General features: G+C 52.8%; 1 protein-coding gene across 1 annotated transcript in view; it reads right to left on the bottom strand.

Moving 5' to 3' along the window:
• Positions 1-465: 465 nt before the first annotated feature.
• Positions 466-15,171, bottom strand: part of LOC119102314 (uncharacterized) — a 47,464-nt gene continuing 32,758 nt past the window's right edge. Inside the window, exons 4-6 of the mRNA XM_037225681.1 lie at positions 6,011-6,080; positions 4,626-4,728; positions 466-480 (exon numbers count right to left, since the gene is read on the bottom strand). Of these exons, the coding sequence (XP_037081576.1) occupies positions 466-480; positions 4,626-4,728; positions 6,011-6,080 (188 nt within the window). The remainder of the gene's footprint in view (positions 481-4,625; positions 4,729-6,010; positions 6,081-15,171) is intronic.

Raw genomic sequence — 15,171 nt, 5'->3', positions numbered from 1 at the left:
GGTCTATGGAATCGGGAATGGGCCCACCGCGCTTGGGACGGGCGTCTGCTGGACCCACGCAGCTCCTCGGCGCATCGGCCGTGGAGGCTATACGAGGGGGGGGGGGGGGGGCGAAGGGCGAGCAGGCGAGCCCACCACAGCTGCGGCGGCTCATGCGCTGCAACAGCAGACACCCAAGGTCAGCCGCTGTTGCAGCGACTACATGCATGTGATGCATGTGCAGATTATCCGCACCCGTGTAGACGAACAGGTGCGACATGTTCATCGAATCGGAAGACACCACAAGCGAAGAATTCCAACACGAGGCAGTTAAGCCTCTACTTAGTTGGTCAGCCGTGCGCGTCACTGGCCGGCGTTTAGGGCCACTCAGCTCTGACGGCCGATGATCTGTGAGCCGGGACAGACCACGAATTAAACGCTGTTTCAATCAAGAACAAAGGGAAACCATCATTACGTCGGAATGTCTTACGAATGGGGGCGCTGGCGGCGGGGACGCGGTGAGCGGTTGTGGGGCGCCCACTGTCTGACGTGGACAGACGGGGAGGACTGCCAGCAGCGTCCGGGAGGGAGCGCCGCCAGGTGCCGGCCGCAGGGCAGCGCTGGTCCCCAGCGGGCCGTCTGTCAGGGTGGGGCAAGACCCGTCTTTGAAAGCAAGGGCGCCAGTACGGGTCGGGACTGCACAGTGCCAGCGCAGCCCGCTGCCAAAGCAATGTGCACTATAGACACCTGTCTTATCGCCAAAGCTGCGAAGCAAAGACCTAGCAGGAACTCCCGCCACCCTGACGCAAGCGTGGAATTCAAAACAGCGCATCATCCTCTCAGGTTTCCTCTAGACGTCGACGTGTCCTCGGTAGGTTTGCACAGGCCAGCACCGGTGCTGCCACAGGCCTGCCCGGCGGCTGCGGCTGGAGCGCAGGCCCGGCGGCCGTCCGTCCGCTGGCGCGCCGGCCGCGGAGGGGGCGGGGCCGCTCCGACGCCACCCATCACCCGCCACACCGGCCCTAATTACTGTTTACCCTGCAAGACGCATCGCCAGGCGGCGCCGGTGCGCGTCCCATCCCGTCCCGTCTCGACCGACCGACCGACCGACCGACCGGGCGGACGGACGGACGAACGGACGAGAGGTAACCACGCCCACCGCCGGAGGCCGAGGGTCGCGGCCGGCGCGAGCGGCTCCGGGCGCGCCCGGGTCAGCGGACCCGCGGCCCGGGCTGAGGTCAGGAGCTGACGTCAGCGGCGGGAGATGAGTGGGCTGAGCATCAGCGCTCAGCATTCAGCCCGCACAGAATGGCTGTAGTATACCGTTCCTGGCGGGTGCATTAAAGCGGTGTGAGAGGCTAACGGATAGTGAGCTTTGCATGGCATAAGTGATAAGAACGAGCAAATCAGACCCAGACCAAATTTAAAAGGAATACCGAGTTGGGCTGGTTTCCATCGGTCATGCAATTTGCCATCGCTTGTGACAAATATGACGAAGAGAGGTAAGGGTAAGTTGAGAGAACGGGAGAAAATGAAATAAGGTGAGCAGAGAAAGAGAAGATGAGAGAAAGAAAGACGAGAGAGAGAGAGAGAGAGAGAGAGAGAGAGAGAGAGAGAGAGAGAGAGAGAGAGAGAGATAGAGAGAGAGAGAGAGAGAGAGAGAGAGAGAGAGAGAGAGAGAGAGAGAGAGAGAGCGAGAGAGAGAGAGAAGAGAGAGAGAGAGAGAGAGAGAGAGATAGAGAGAGAGAGAAGAGAGAGAGAGAGAGAGAGAGAGAGAGAGAGAAGAGAGAGAGAGAAGAGAGAGAGAGAGGAGAGTGAGGAGGAGAGAGAGAGAGGAGAGGGAGAGAGAGAGAGAGCGAGGAGAAGAGAGAGAGAGAGGCGAGAGAGAGAGAGAGAGAGAGAGAGGGAGAGGAGAGAGAGAGAGAGAGAGAGAGAGAGAGAGAGAGAGAGAGCACGATAATATCGCGGGAAAGGAAATGAGTACACATGGAGGCACGAAGAATCCGAGATGATGCAATGAAAAGGCGGCCTGATGAGTAAAGTATTCCGGACCACAGAATTCGAGATTCACAGATTGGTCTGGGGAGAATGGGAAGACGGAAGACGAAGGAAGACAACAAATCAGAAGCAGAAAAGACAGACGACCGGCTACAAACGACCAGACACAAACCAGAGCGGAGAGCACCGTAGAGCGAGGGCGACGTGGTATTTAGCCGACTGCCGACCGGGTCATGCGTCATCATGGCACGAAAATCACCGGCAGCACTCCCCGCAGCAGAATTGACATGGCGCCGTGCCAGTCGAGCCCTCATTGAGGGTTCGATACCTGGGCAACTAAGCAGCATCGCGATTGGCGGCTGCAGGCCCGGCCGGTCGGGCCTCTCCCGGGCACGAGCGTCGCCGGTGCTGCCGCCTGCCGGCCGTCGTTCAAGGCTGAGCGACGCCGGAGGCGCTTGCGCCCGGCCCGCGCGCGCGAGCGGCACGTCGTTACAGGCGGCCCGGCGCCGACGACAAGCTGGAAAATGGCGGCCGGCCGGGAGACAATGGCCCGGGCGGATAGCCGGCGGAACTGGCCGGTTTGTTCCACCGCCGACTGGTGATGATTAGCGGAGAGTTTTTGCCCGCGTTGCGGTTGCCGGTCATCTCGAACCGGAGAACTGCCGAGGTCTGGGGGTTTATTGGGAACGGTGTGCAATTTTCGCCCTCTTGGCGCACTTGATGACAGGGCAAGCACATGGGTTTGCCGAGATTTATAGTAATACTAGGCCCGAGGCTTCTTAAGTCAAGGGGCCAGGAAGCGAGTGAAGGTCTATGCCGGAGGCACTCGCCAATGACTGTGGGTTTATTAGATTATCTTTACCATGTATGCCCAGTGGGCAGCACGGGGGCACGCCCGCGGTGTGCATGCTGACAAGGTACCATAATACACTCCCCACTCATGAGTATGTCGTGATTATCAATATCACGCACGCGGCATGCCACTCCGTTTTCGACGATGGCTCGCAGTGGTATCCTCCATTCAGATATGTGTGTACAGAACACTACCGATTCATCCACTCGATAGCTTGATTGCCCATTGCCGTCACTTGCCGGACTATTACATGCATGCACTTCAGGGCTCAATAGCCGAAGCCTCGAGAAGCGATCTGGGTGGGATGGAATGTCGCCAGTCATCGCTATGCGGCATGGGTATCTGGCTACTACCACCACCTAGCGGACTACACAAAAGGCATCAGTTTTCTGAGCGGCCGCCAGGGCCCAGGTACTTCGACCAAGCACCGAGCATGAAACACTTTGTATGGAGCGGGCAGACCTTGATGGCTGGGATGCAGCCGACAGAGCTTCAAATTGTTCCATGCCGGCCATTAACTTATTAGGATTTGGAGATCAGTCCTCCATAAAAACACCCTCGCAAAATCAGACCGTCTACTTAAACTCAAACCCAGCATATAAAGGTCTGAACATGCGAAATGAGGGCGCAGGGTATCATCAGTATGGCAAAATATGGACGCAAGACCTGTGAGACACGGCCCTCTCCAAATCTCCCATGGAATCAACGCAAAAAACTACGTCACTGCATGAAGAACATAAACAAAATAAGCGGTGTCGCCCTCTACTTTTGGGATGTTCGCACACCGCTGTAAACGTCACAAGGCTGAGCGCAACGGTCGGAGCCGAGCAAGTCAACCCTGTGGCGTTCTGAAAAAGCGTCTCTGACCCCGTCAAAAAATAAACCGAAGGCACGCGAAAAATTCAGCAAGTAGAAAAGGCAGCAAGAGAAGATGTGCTGTTTGAAATACTAATTGACCACATAACGCGCGTTTCGTGATGCACCGCAATGTCTTCCATTAAAAGCGCCTCATAGCTGTACAAAATATGCAGTGTATTCTTTGTCAAAACAAAAAGCAGTTACAAAACATATTTGAACATAACCGGACAGGTTGTTGTCGAAATGACGAAAATCCCAGTGACAAGCCTTTTACATAGGTCATTTACGTGTTTTTACCTTGCCCTTTTTACATGGGCACGGTAAGTCAAAGATAGAAGCAAAATCGCATAACTCGCGCTCAAAGACAAACCCAGCAAAAACTTGCTTTCGTCTGTTGGGTGCACACCAAAGCAGTGAGCCGAACCAAGCCAAGCAAGACCGACGGTACTTCATTCAGATGCTAACGGGCCAACAACCATTCCGATGGCTTGCAGTACAGAAGTAGGCAAGCTGACGAGCATAGGGAAAGGGAAAACAGGAAGGAAATGGGAGTAGCCACGTCTCTGAAATTGCGGCGGCAAATCAGTGATGAATGGGGTCAAACAGTAACCTTGAGGTAGACGAGGTGACCTGAAAATGTCATTCGTACTGGGAAAACGTGAAAACAAACATTCTATGGGCAACCGGAAATCGCAAATATTAATGCGTCTAAGCAATGAAAGCCATAAAATAAACAGACCTAGAATCGGACCAACTGCGCAGGATCAAAATCCAAACATGTGCATCGCATTTGCGGGGATATGTTACGGCTTGCCAGCGCGCCATTTCTGCCTATTTGGCAGACCCTACTCCTCAGCACGTCGTCGCCCTATGGGTACCCGAGGACGGTCGCCGATGTGCTGACGCCCCCGACCCCCGGGGGCAGAGCGGTACTCACCGGCAGGGAGAGCAGCGTGTCGAGCGTGTGCTTGGCCGCTCCACGCCGCAGCTTGCAGAACTCGACGAACTCCTCATCCGTCGTCTGCTTCTCTCGCAGCAGCCTGGCGACCAGCGCATCAGTGTGAGGTCCGGGATCCAGCCAGGTCAGGGCGCGGCGAGAGTCAACAAAGCTTTTGTAGATGCCTCCGCTCCTCCCAGCGTCATAACGCACGGAAGCAGGGAGCCCAGGTCCGAAACCACGACTGACACAAACAACACGGGGAAGCCGAAGCCCAGGCCCGGAACTACGATTCGCGTAAAGAAAATGGGCAAGCTGGATCGGCAGCGGCCTTACAACACCTGCTAACTCCCAGTTGTGGCCAAACCAAGCGGCGCACATCGGTCCATGATGGCGCTACGTTGTCAGCTGAAGCGCCGTCTAACGGCCTGACCACGCGCCACCCGGCGGCCGTGGCTGCCGCCGGGGCCGCGCTGGCCGGCCAGCGAGGTCAGAGCCGCGGGCGGCACGGCGCGCCGTCACCGGTTAGGGCCGGCCCCTCCCGCTGCGGCGCCTCCCAGTCATTGCTCTCAGCACCGGGACGCCCGCTGACAAGTAAGAAAACAGCCGGCTCAAATCGGCGCGCGTGAGACAATCACGAGTGTTTACCGTGTGTAATGGCGGCGTCGTCGCTAAATGGAGCGTGTCCGCTGCCATGGGCGCTGCTGGCCGGTCGGCAAATGGGACAGGCGTCGGCGACGCCGGCCGCCGGTGAAAGTTGCCAAGATTGCCCACAAACAATCGGAGCCGCGCCGGCTAGCCAATTTTTGCTTGAGTCGCGCAGCCGTGCGCGGACCATGTGTGCTTGCTGGACGACACGTCAAGAGACCAACACTCGCCGCACGTGATCTGCATACCTAGGATTGGCCGTCTCGTGCGGCCAATGGGCGCTTGCAGGACGTGTTATGGGCCGTAATTGGGCTATAACTTCTTCGTACGGGGTGCTGAGAGTCGTAAATTACGTTAAGGACAGATAATGTGAATATTGTCAAATAAACTATAGCACATGACGTAAAGTGATACTTTGAGGAGCGTCGAAGTCCTCATTTGCAAGCGGTGCGTGAACTGGTGCTCCCTACTTGTTTTGACTCGTTTTTTGTCGTCTTGAAATGAAAGGATGTTCTTGATCAGGAGTTTACAGATTAGGCGAGATATACGTTAAAAGATGATGTGGTGTAGAAGATTGGATAGTTCCGGTCAATTTCCACAGCTCCAATAAAATATTGAGCACAAATGTCAGTCCTAATATGTTATGACTTACTTTTCACTTCTTCAAAAAGTACAGCTGGGCAATATGTGCCTAGAACGCTACCATCACCATTCTGGTTGTGTCCTCCAGTACTCACTCTCGTGCTCTGGCGTAGAATTCCTTGTATTCGTCATACTGAGCCAGCAGTTGTTTGGAGAAGAGTCCACCTGCGAAGAAAAGCCGCGCCCCGTCAGGTCAGTGACCGGACACGGAACACGGCACGGAGTCTAGCCATGGGCAGGCGCACCAGTCGGGGCACTAGAGCACTTCCCGGATATAATTTTCAGGATACGGTCCAGTGCAGTCTGGCTAGGTCAGATCCGATCGGCCCGCCAGCCTGCCTTTCCCGGATCCATCAGTGTAATCCGGTCCGGCCCGACTTGCCAGGACCACACACCAAATGAATCCGTACCAAGCCCCTTCCACAAGACGGGCTTCTTCTTACAATTTCAACAGCAAGCTTGATACACCTGAGTATCTTAGAATTTAAGGTGTTTGTTAATTTGCGTCGATAAAATGTGCGATAAGCTGTAATGAACCGGTGGATGTTAGGATCTTAACACATCCTGCTGCCTGTTGGGAATGCAACCTTGCAGAATATCAGAACAAGGCTCATAATAAGATTTATCATAACACAATTGTCTTGTGCACCAGTTCGCAGGTACCACCACATCATTGGGGCCGAAATAGCTGCTGGTTTCAATAACTCTAAGGGATGAGCACATAGTCTAGCATTTTCAGTCTCCAGGTCAAGTGCAACATATTTACACACGCCACTCAACAGTTTCAGCAGAGCCTCGTTCACAAGCGCAAGACGACACTCATCTAGTACGCCTCCTCACGTCATATACCATGCTTCAGGTCTGCACCAGTTCCCGGTCACACCAACTGATGATACAACTTCAACTGCGACCGATATTTCCTGCTATATTACTGACTACATTAACATTAAAATCCATGCGCGGGGCTGTCCACTGGCAGGTGCCTGCGGTACCTGGTCTTTCAACCAGGAGAACGAAACAGTTGTGTTCTTTTGAACCCTGTTGCTTTAATGCCAGATGCCACCGAACCTCCCTTCTTGTCCAGACTAGAAAAACACGAAAATTTTATGGGTTTGTAATCGCGTATCGGACAGCTACATGAAGTTGTGGTCAAAACAATTGTTGCCCACGTGTGCTGATAATGGTGCGCCACTTTGTATGCATTGTTTTGTTTTCAGCACGCTAAAACATACATACACTATGAAAATCCGTGGGATGGCGCAGCGTTTTAGTCAGTGTGTAACCTTTCTAACCAGCCATGAGCGGCGCGTCTTTGGGATAGATGTCAGATTTCAGCAGTCCAAGCAGACAACGTGAAGCCAACGGCACGACGTAAGGGCGTCTATAATATACCGCCTATAAATCCCCAGCGCTGCTCAACAGTGCCAGACCCATTGAGAAATCTGCAACTGACAAGGAAAGTGACCAACATGGTGTTTTTTGAAGCTCATCGCGAATACAAGAAGCTGGCGCCTAGTTCCACGACATTAGTGCTAGAGCAAAAACTCCTTCCAACAAAAGTGCTACATCACTTCTATCACCCGTGCTCACGCACGACATTAGTGCCACGCGACGAAAGTTGTGCTGCAAAAACTTATGCCGGTCATAACTTCTGCAAAAACTTATGCAGGCATCACTCATACACATTACTTCTACCGCAAATACCTCCGCACGACATTATTGCTACACGACAAAACCTATGCTTAAAAACCTACATCCGTCATCACGTCTACTGCGAAACGTATGACTTTTACTTGTACGCGGCATTTCTGCTACTGCAAAGACTCTGCGCGATATTGGTGATGTACGACAAAACTTGTAGAACAAAAATGTACATAAAAAACCGTAATTATCTCTGCTGTAAAAACTGACACACTCTTAACGTATACGCAATGTGACACCTGCTGCCAATACTCACCCGTGGAGTGCAAAATGCCTGAACATCGAGCAGGGAGAAGGAACAATTCGCGGGTTAGGAGCGAGCCTCGGCTGGGTAATGCTGCAAGCAAACGTTCGTGGTGCCGATACGACAAATAACTGATCCCTCACGTCATGTTCTTTGTCGACTTGGCATGCTTGATGTTTGAGGGCAGACTGTAGTTTTGATAACAGCATCTTAATGACGGATACAGCTTTGTAAAGTATTAGTTTTCTTGTGCAGCGTATAACATCACATGAGTCATTACAGAAAATTTATTGTGGCGTGTTAGTGAGCACCAGACCAGGGTGTAATTGCATATTCATTCGGGGTCCCCAACCAGCCCCCACTGTGATAATATGTGTCATACTCTGAGCAAACCCCGTGTTTTATGTATTTTGGGGTGCGCTTCCACGTTTTTCTCTGTTTAGCCCCCAAACCCGCATTGCAGTACTACGACACTGCACTGGACGTTTTTCCAAATAGGAAATGCCACACATAACTATACACTGCAAAGAAACCGTGAAACACTGAAAACTTTCGCAAACGTCAGCCCACCTTGCTTTCTTACCATGGCACGCCCGTGCACACTGAGCGCTGTCGTGTGGGCCGAGCAAACCTGCCCGTCAGTAGCGCTGCTTTAGCGTCAGGCTCTCCAAGAAGCATGCCGAGAGTTAAGTGAATTTTTGCGGTAATTTTAGTTTGGTTAACATCGACTGACGACACGCGTGAGATTTTCTGCCTACTTTCTTTGCGCTGCGGTCGCTGCGAAAATATGCACTCGTGTGAATATTCAAATAAGATAAATGTGCACCCGTTCAAATATATATATATATATATATATATATATATATATATATATATATATATATTGGCTCGAAGAGAACCTGACACACCATATTTGAGCTCTATTTGCCAAATTCAACGGAAAATTGAATAACGCTTAACTTGAATGCGATTATTTCTCGAACCGCTTTGCACACCACAAAAACGCGTCATATATATGACCTAGTGATTCAACGTACATTCAAACGCACCTACCGATAACTCTCCAAATGCGGGGGCAGAAGTATATATATATATATATATATATATATATATATATATATATATATATATACTTCTGTTTATATAATATATATACATATGCACGTAAATATGCGTGTGTGCGTGTGTGCGTGTGTGCGTGCGTGCGTGCGTGTGTGTGTGTGTTTGTATAACACCTTCCGAGAACAGGTCTAACGTCAGGTTCATGTTCGTGAATGATGTCATCTACCGATGACATTAAAGGCAGCAGCAATATTCGAACAGTAAAAACTATCAAAACTAAAGGCCTATTCGGGTGTGATTGCCCTCCAGTTGTTTAAGACATGGACTTTTGTCAGGTGCGACAACAAGTTAAGCAAAACACGCACCGTTCAAACACGCATGCAAAATACAGAAGCAGGTTAAATACAATACACGACTGTATCACGTGGGACACCTTCAACACAAATAATCGGGGAAAATATAGTTAAACACATGCAAACATAATTGGTAAGTGTCTTAGCTAAAACTTTCCTGAGGATGTCGCTGAATCCCCCCCCCCCCCCCATCACCCACTCGTGTACTTTTTGTCCTGCTTAGCTTGTTACCATAAACCCGACTAGTTTATGTCCTGGAACAAGGCAATTGAGGGGCAAGGCAGCTAACAAGCCTTCGTGGTCTATGGCGCTAATTGGGTTAACATGCTGTCTTCTTCACTGTCATTGGTGACGTCATTCCCACCATAAACCTGGTATAATACCTGTTTTCAAAAAGATTGAGAGCCTTCGTAACAAACTAATCGATCTGATTCCGATGCAGCATTCAGCCAACAATGCAACGGTGACAGCCGGCTGCCTAAATTGTAGTGCTGCTGCAAACTGCGCACGTAAGTTTTAAGGGTTGTTAGTGGTTGTAAACACCTTTTCCGCGAATGGTAAAAATGAGTATGCCTCCTTTCACACCACGCCTAAATTTGTTTTATTCAAATAAATTAAGCGTTGGGTAATGTAGGTGTCATGCGGTTGCGCGCAGCTTGAGCAGACAAAGAGCAGCGCGTTGCACCACGGTAGTCACCAGCCTACCATTGTAACGATTAGGCTTCGGGGGAGGATGCCTAGGTTATCCATAGCCGCCAACAGGTATCTTGACGCGTTGTTATCTAAACACCATGTTTCGCAAGAGTCATCATCATGCGGCGAGACGGAGCTGATAGCAAAAATTGTCCAATGTGTTGGGAGCTCTCATAATGACATTGAAGGGCAATGAGGTCTCATGACATTGTTCCATATTTCCAGGTATCTAAGAAAACATTCAAACATGATGAAATAAGCTCACGTATAACTATTGCTATACCTTTAAGTAGAAAAGGCTGCCCTAGACAACACAATTTCTCTGTTCAGCAAATATGCTCCTCCACGAGCCATTGTTTGATTACGTTATCGTACCTTGCACAACATCGATTGAGAACCAATTGATAGTCGCTATATCTGGAAATCGTGCTCACGAAGGCCAGTTATGAACGACTCGACAATTGTATTTCTCTTGGCCTTGATTGCCCATTAGATTGGAGTTGGGTCATTCCATTGGGCCCAATGCCCAATGGAATGGCAGGATTTGAATGACATCATTATAACGTCATGGATGCCTGACTGACCTTGAAAGTCTCCCCAGAATAGCCTGCGCATCTTCGCGGGCGTGCATCTCAGAAAGTAAACGAGCTTAGGTCTAAAGAAGGCAGGGCAGTTAACTGCACGGGATGATCTTCAAGATTACTTTTTTCAGTTTAAAATCCCGTACATTTGTGAAAGACTCCCTTCAGTCGGCCTTCAATATAACAGAAGGCACTGGTGAAGCAACAGTATCCAACAGTATTATATCACTACATCAGACATTAGCAAACTCGACTTTTCAAAGCTGTGCTTATGGCCGTTTGTCTTGATACAGCCACTTCTGATATTTTAAGAGCATGCATTTCCAAAACAATAAATATGACCTTATGATGCTCAAAATAAGGAGCCCGAGGCCTGTGTTGCCTATAAAAGTAATTATCTCATGCAGCGAGCAGACACCAGCCTCTACGGGCCAGGTTGCGGCCAACACCGCAAGGCCAACTTACAACGCTGGACATTGGGCAACCTGATAACGTGACACAAAACTGGAGACTGTCGGGCTTACCAAAACATTTGGTATTCATCTCGGCCGACGGGTCTGCCTCGGCGGCAGTCTGGGGATGCTCCGAGTGCAGGGTCCCTTTGAATCCACACTCAGCCTCCCAGGTGCGGGGGTTATTACAACGCCTCTCTCGAAGAAATACCAGCGAGCGATCCTGTTCCAGACAGGCCAACAGGTGGTCAGTCTTTTCGCCCAGTGAGCCTCCGGTGCATGCGGCAGCCCTGTCATGTTTCACCAGGCAGTTCGTTCAGATGTCCTCTAAGCCTGGGCGGGTCCACATGTTCTCGATCTCCGCTGATCCCGAGGACGGAGGCGCGGCAGCCTCAAAGCCGGCGGCTGTCCTGTTGCACGACACCGCCTGAGCACGCCACACGTTCCAGGTCTCCGCGGCCGGCGCTGACTCCCGCTCGCCTCGGAGCACGTCCGAGCTGCGTACCCGGGCGCCACGCAGCCCTGACGCAGCCGCCGAACTGCCCGCCGCGCCCGCGCGTTACCGTCCGGCGACGGGCGTCACGCGCACGCCCCGCGTGACGGTGTGACGTCACGCGACTGGGCGGGCCGAGGCGCCGACACCCGAGCCGCGCGCCACTCGACAATTACCAATTACTTCCCGTGTGAGCGGCCGCGCACCGTCATTTCCCGCCACTTTCTCAATCGTCTGCTCGCGCCGGCGCGCGCGCGCGCGATTGGTCGGCACCGCGTGACGTCAGCCAGTGACACAGAAACGCCGACGGGACCCCGGCGTCGGCCACCACGGCTGGCTGTTTGTGTGCCGGACATGTGGGTCGGCCGCCGCGCATTCGCCGCGGCGACCGCGCCGTGTTGGCCGCGTGACGGCGTTTGCGGCAGGTGGCGCGTCCGATGACCGGTGCCCTCTTGGCGTCGACCCGGTCTGGCGCGCGCACGACGGGTCGTTTTTCAGGTGCGCCTGACCGCACGCTGACCGAGTGCCGGCGCTGTCAACAGAGGCGCCGCCGGACACGACTGTAGAAGGCCCGCACCTTCAGGGGGCCCGCACCTTCAGGGCGCCGGCGCCGTCAACAGAGGCGCCGCCGGACACGACTGTAGAGGGCCCGCACCTTCAGGGTGCCGGCGCCGTCAACAGAGGCGCCGCCGGACACGACTGTAGAGGGCCCGCACCTTCAGGGTGCCGGCGCCGTCTGCAGAGGCGCCGCCGAACACGACTGTAAAGGGCCCGCACCTTCAGAGAGGTGCGTGGTGGGAAGGTGACGCCTTTTCCATGGAATTCGCCAACGCATAACCGCACACACCTGTGAACTTGGAAAGATGCGCCTCGAAAAAGTTTGTTTTTATAGGTATTGTCCCCGTTGAACTGAAGAAAGGTAGCTCGTACCGTCTGATGCCCCTGCAGTAAAGCGTAGGTGGGCCCCGGCCAGCCCAGCTTGAGTCAAGTTTAGTGTTATCCCTATGACGATGCATGTGATTGATCAACCTTGTAATACTCTTGAAACGACTTTGGAACTTAAATCAACTGCTTCATCTTCTGGCCCAAACCCATTTGGGTCACTTTTAGATGAGGGGGGGGGGGGGGCAAACCCAACTCACCCAGTTCTAGGATTTGTTTGCTCTCTGACTATACCCAAGTTAAAGCGCTGTTAGCTTCTAGCTGTCACGTTCATCTTTCCTTGAATTCATGCGACGCGCGGTCGGCACCTCCGAAAAGCTCACGCATAGTTCACGCTGCTTACATGCTGACAGTCTACACGTGGGTCTCACCGCAACCTCCAGCCCCTTCCCCCCCCCCCCCCCCCGCTGCGGGATGCCAACAATGAACGGGACCAAGATCTCATCACCTTAATCCAGTTATCAGATCTAAAGAACATGAACACAGAGCTACTGAACACAATCGTGGACCACCAAACACGAACACAGGCCCGCCAAACACGAGCACAGACATATCAAACGCCGGCACAGAGCTTCAAAACACTGGTGAGAGCCAAAAAAACGTTACAATGCTACCGAATACGGGCGCAGGGCTAACAGAAGGCACAGGCTATCAAACTAGGGCATAGGCTATGCCACACGGGCACTGGCTTCCGAATAGTGCGCGGAATAATCGAAGAACGTGTGCGCAGACTACAGAGCACGGGAACAGGCTGCCGAAGATGGATACAAGCTACCGAACGTGAGCACAGGCTGGCAAACCACAGGCTGACAAACACGAGCACAGGCCACAGAGCACGAGCACAGGCTATAGAACACGGCACAGGCTGCTGAACACGGGCGGAAACTGGCAGCCTGTACCGTGTCGGCAGCTTAGTACACCGGGGCTATCAGACATGAGCACAAGCTATCCAACACGGGTACGGACTACCAAACATGAGCAGCGGCCCGGCGTGGCCAGTTTTTGCCCGTCCGAAGCGGGACCGATCTCGGACGGCGTTGACAGCTTCGGGGCAGGCTGACAGGCTGACAGGCTGACAGGCCGCCTGTGTGGCCCCAGACCGGCCGGGCGTCGAGGTCACGGCACGATCTCGCCCGGAGCAGCTGGGCGGAGCACTGAGACGCGTCAAGGTCAGGAGAACGGCGTGCAAATGGGCTAAGCGTTACGTTTCAGTGATGATGGGCTACTGTTCGAGACGTTTCGACGGGAAGAGCACGGAGAATGCGCACAGAGTGCGTGCGCCCTCAGTTCCCTAGAAACATTTCAACGGGAAAAGCACGGAGAATGCGCACAGAGAGCGTGTGCGCTCAGTTCCGTAGAGAGACATTTCAACGGGAAGAGCACAGATAATGCGCACAGAGTGCGTGCGCCCTCAGTTCTCTAGGGAGACATTTCAACGGGAAGAGCACGGAGAATGCGCACAGAGAGCGTGCGCCCTCAGTTCTATAGAGAGACATTTCAACGGAAAGAGCACGGAGAATGCGCGCAGAGAGCGTGCGCCCTCAGTTCTCTGGAGAGACATTTCAACGGGAAGAGCACGGAGAATGCGCACAAAGAGCGTGTGCGCTCTGTTCTCTAGATTGGTCATTAGCACTGCTATTACGGTCCTACTGATTTCGACATTAAATGCGTTGCAATGGCTACTCCTTGCCATGCTTTGGCAATCATACAGTGTCAGCGTTCGCAACTGAGCAAGGTATCATGTTTTAGGTCGCCCTTCTGGATTTAGGTCGAAAACGAATAAGCGGGGACAACCAAGCACGGTGTGTGGTCCTTGCGCGTGGTGTACCGTTGACAATGCACGCACAGCACGGTCATGCGGCGTGCCGCACAGAACCGTCCAGATGTCGCCAAGCCATGCACGAGGCCTTGCCGCCGCCGGGTGGCAAGAACCAACCAAGTGTGCAATAAATCCTGGGGAGTTCAACTGACATGTCGAACGGCAGTTGTTATTGACTCGGCGCAACACACGGCATCAATTACCGTCCGGCTGCGCGTGTCCGACAGTAACGGCACAATGGGGTCTTTGCCAGGGGTCACATCGATCACGCAAGCACGGACGTGCGCCACCATGACAATGGTCAGCATAAGTATGACGAGGTTGACAGTGTACAGGAAAAAGTCAGCAGGAAACTGCTTTAGAGGAGCTGACACTACTTCCAAAATGTCAGGTGAGCGCTGAAGATGGTTACAGAACCCACATTCCCTTGTACTATTAACTACTGATGTTCAGGTGATATTTGAGCTGCGAAGACAATGTCAGCACATAGTACAGGTGGATTCTGCAAACAACCAGAAGGTGTTTCTCTATCTGGTAGTCGCGAGAACAACGACAATTATCCGCAGTGAGCTGAGCGACTGACAACTCTGACCTGCCAGTACCTGATAAGGTGCACGAGAACCACGACCCCAGCCGCAGCCCACGTCTGCGACGCGGCGCTGAGCCCGTATGATAACTGCCTGTTAATACCGGGCCGCTTAAAGAGTGGCCTCATTCGGGGATACACGGAAATAGTCAGAATGGCATCACACGATAATATGGCAGCTCGATCTGGCTGCATCTCACCAGCTCCATTCAAGACGGATAGTCTCTGTCTGTGCCATGATATAGAGAAATGCGCATAGCCGTGCGACTGATATGCCATGCACTGATTGGCACTAGACTCCTCCACCTTTGTAGACCAAAGAAATCAAGC

This window comes from Pollicipes pollicipes, unplaced genomic scaffold (genome assembly GCF_011947565.3).
Source record: "Pollicipes pollicipes isolate AB1234 unplaced genomic scaffold, Ppol_2.1 Scaffold_5724;HRSCAF=6776_pilon_pilon_pilon, whole genome shotgun sequence".
NCBI lineage: Eukaryota > Metazoa > Arthropoda > Thecostraca > Pollicipedomorpha > Pollicipedidae > Pollicipes > Pollicipes pollicipes.
Note: the sequence above shows the minus strand (reverse complement) of the source record. Positions and strands in the feature narration are given on the sequence as shown.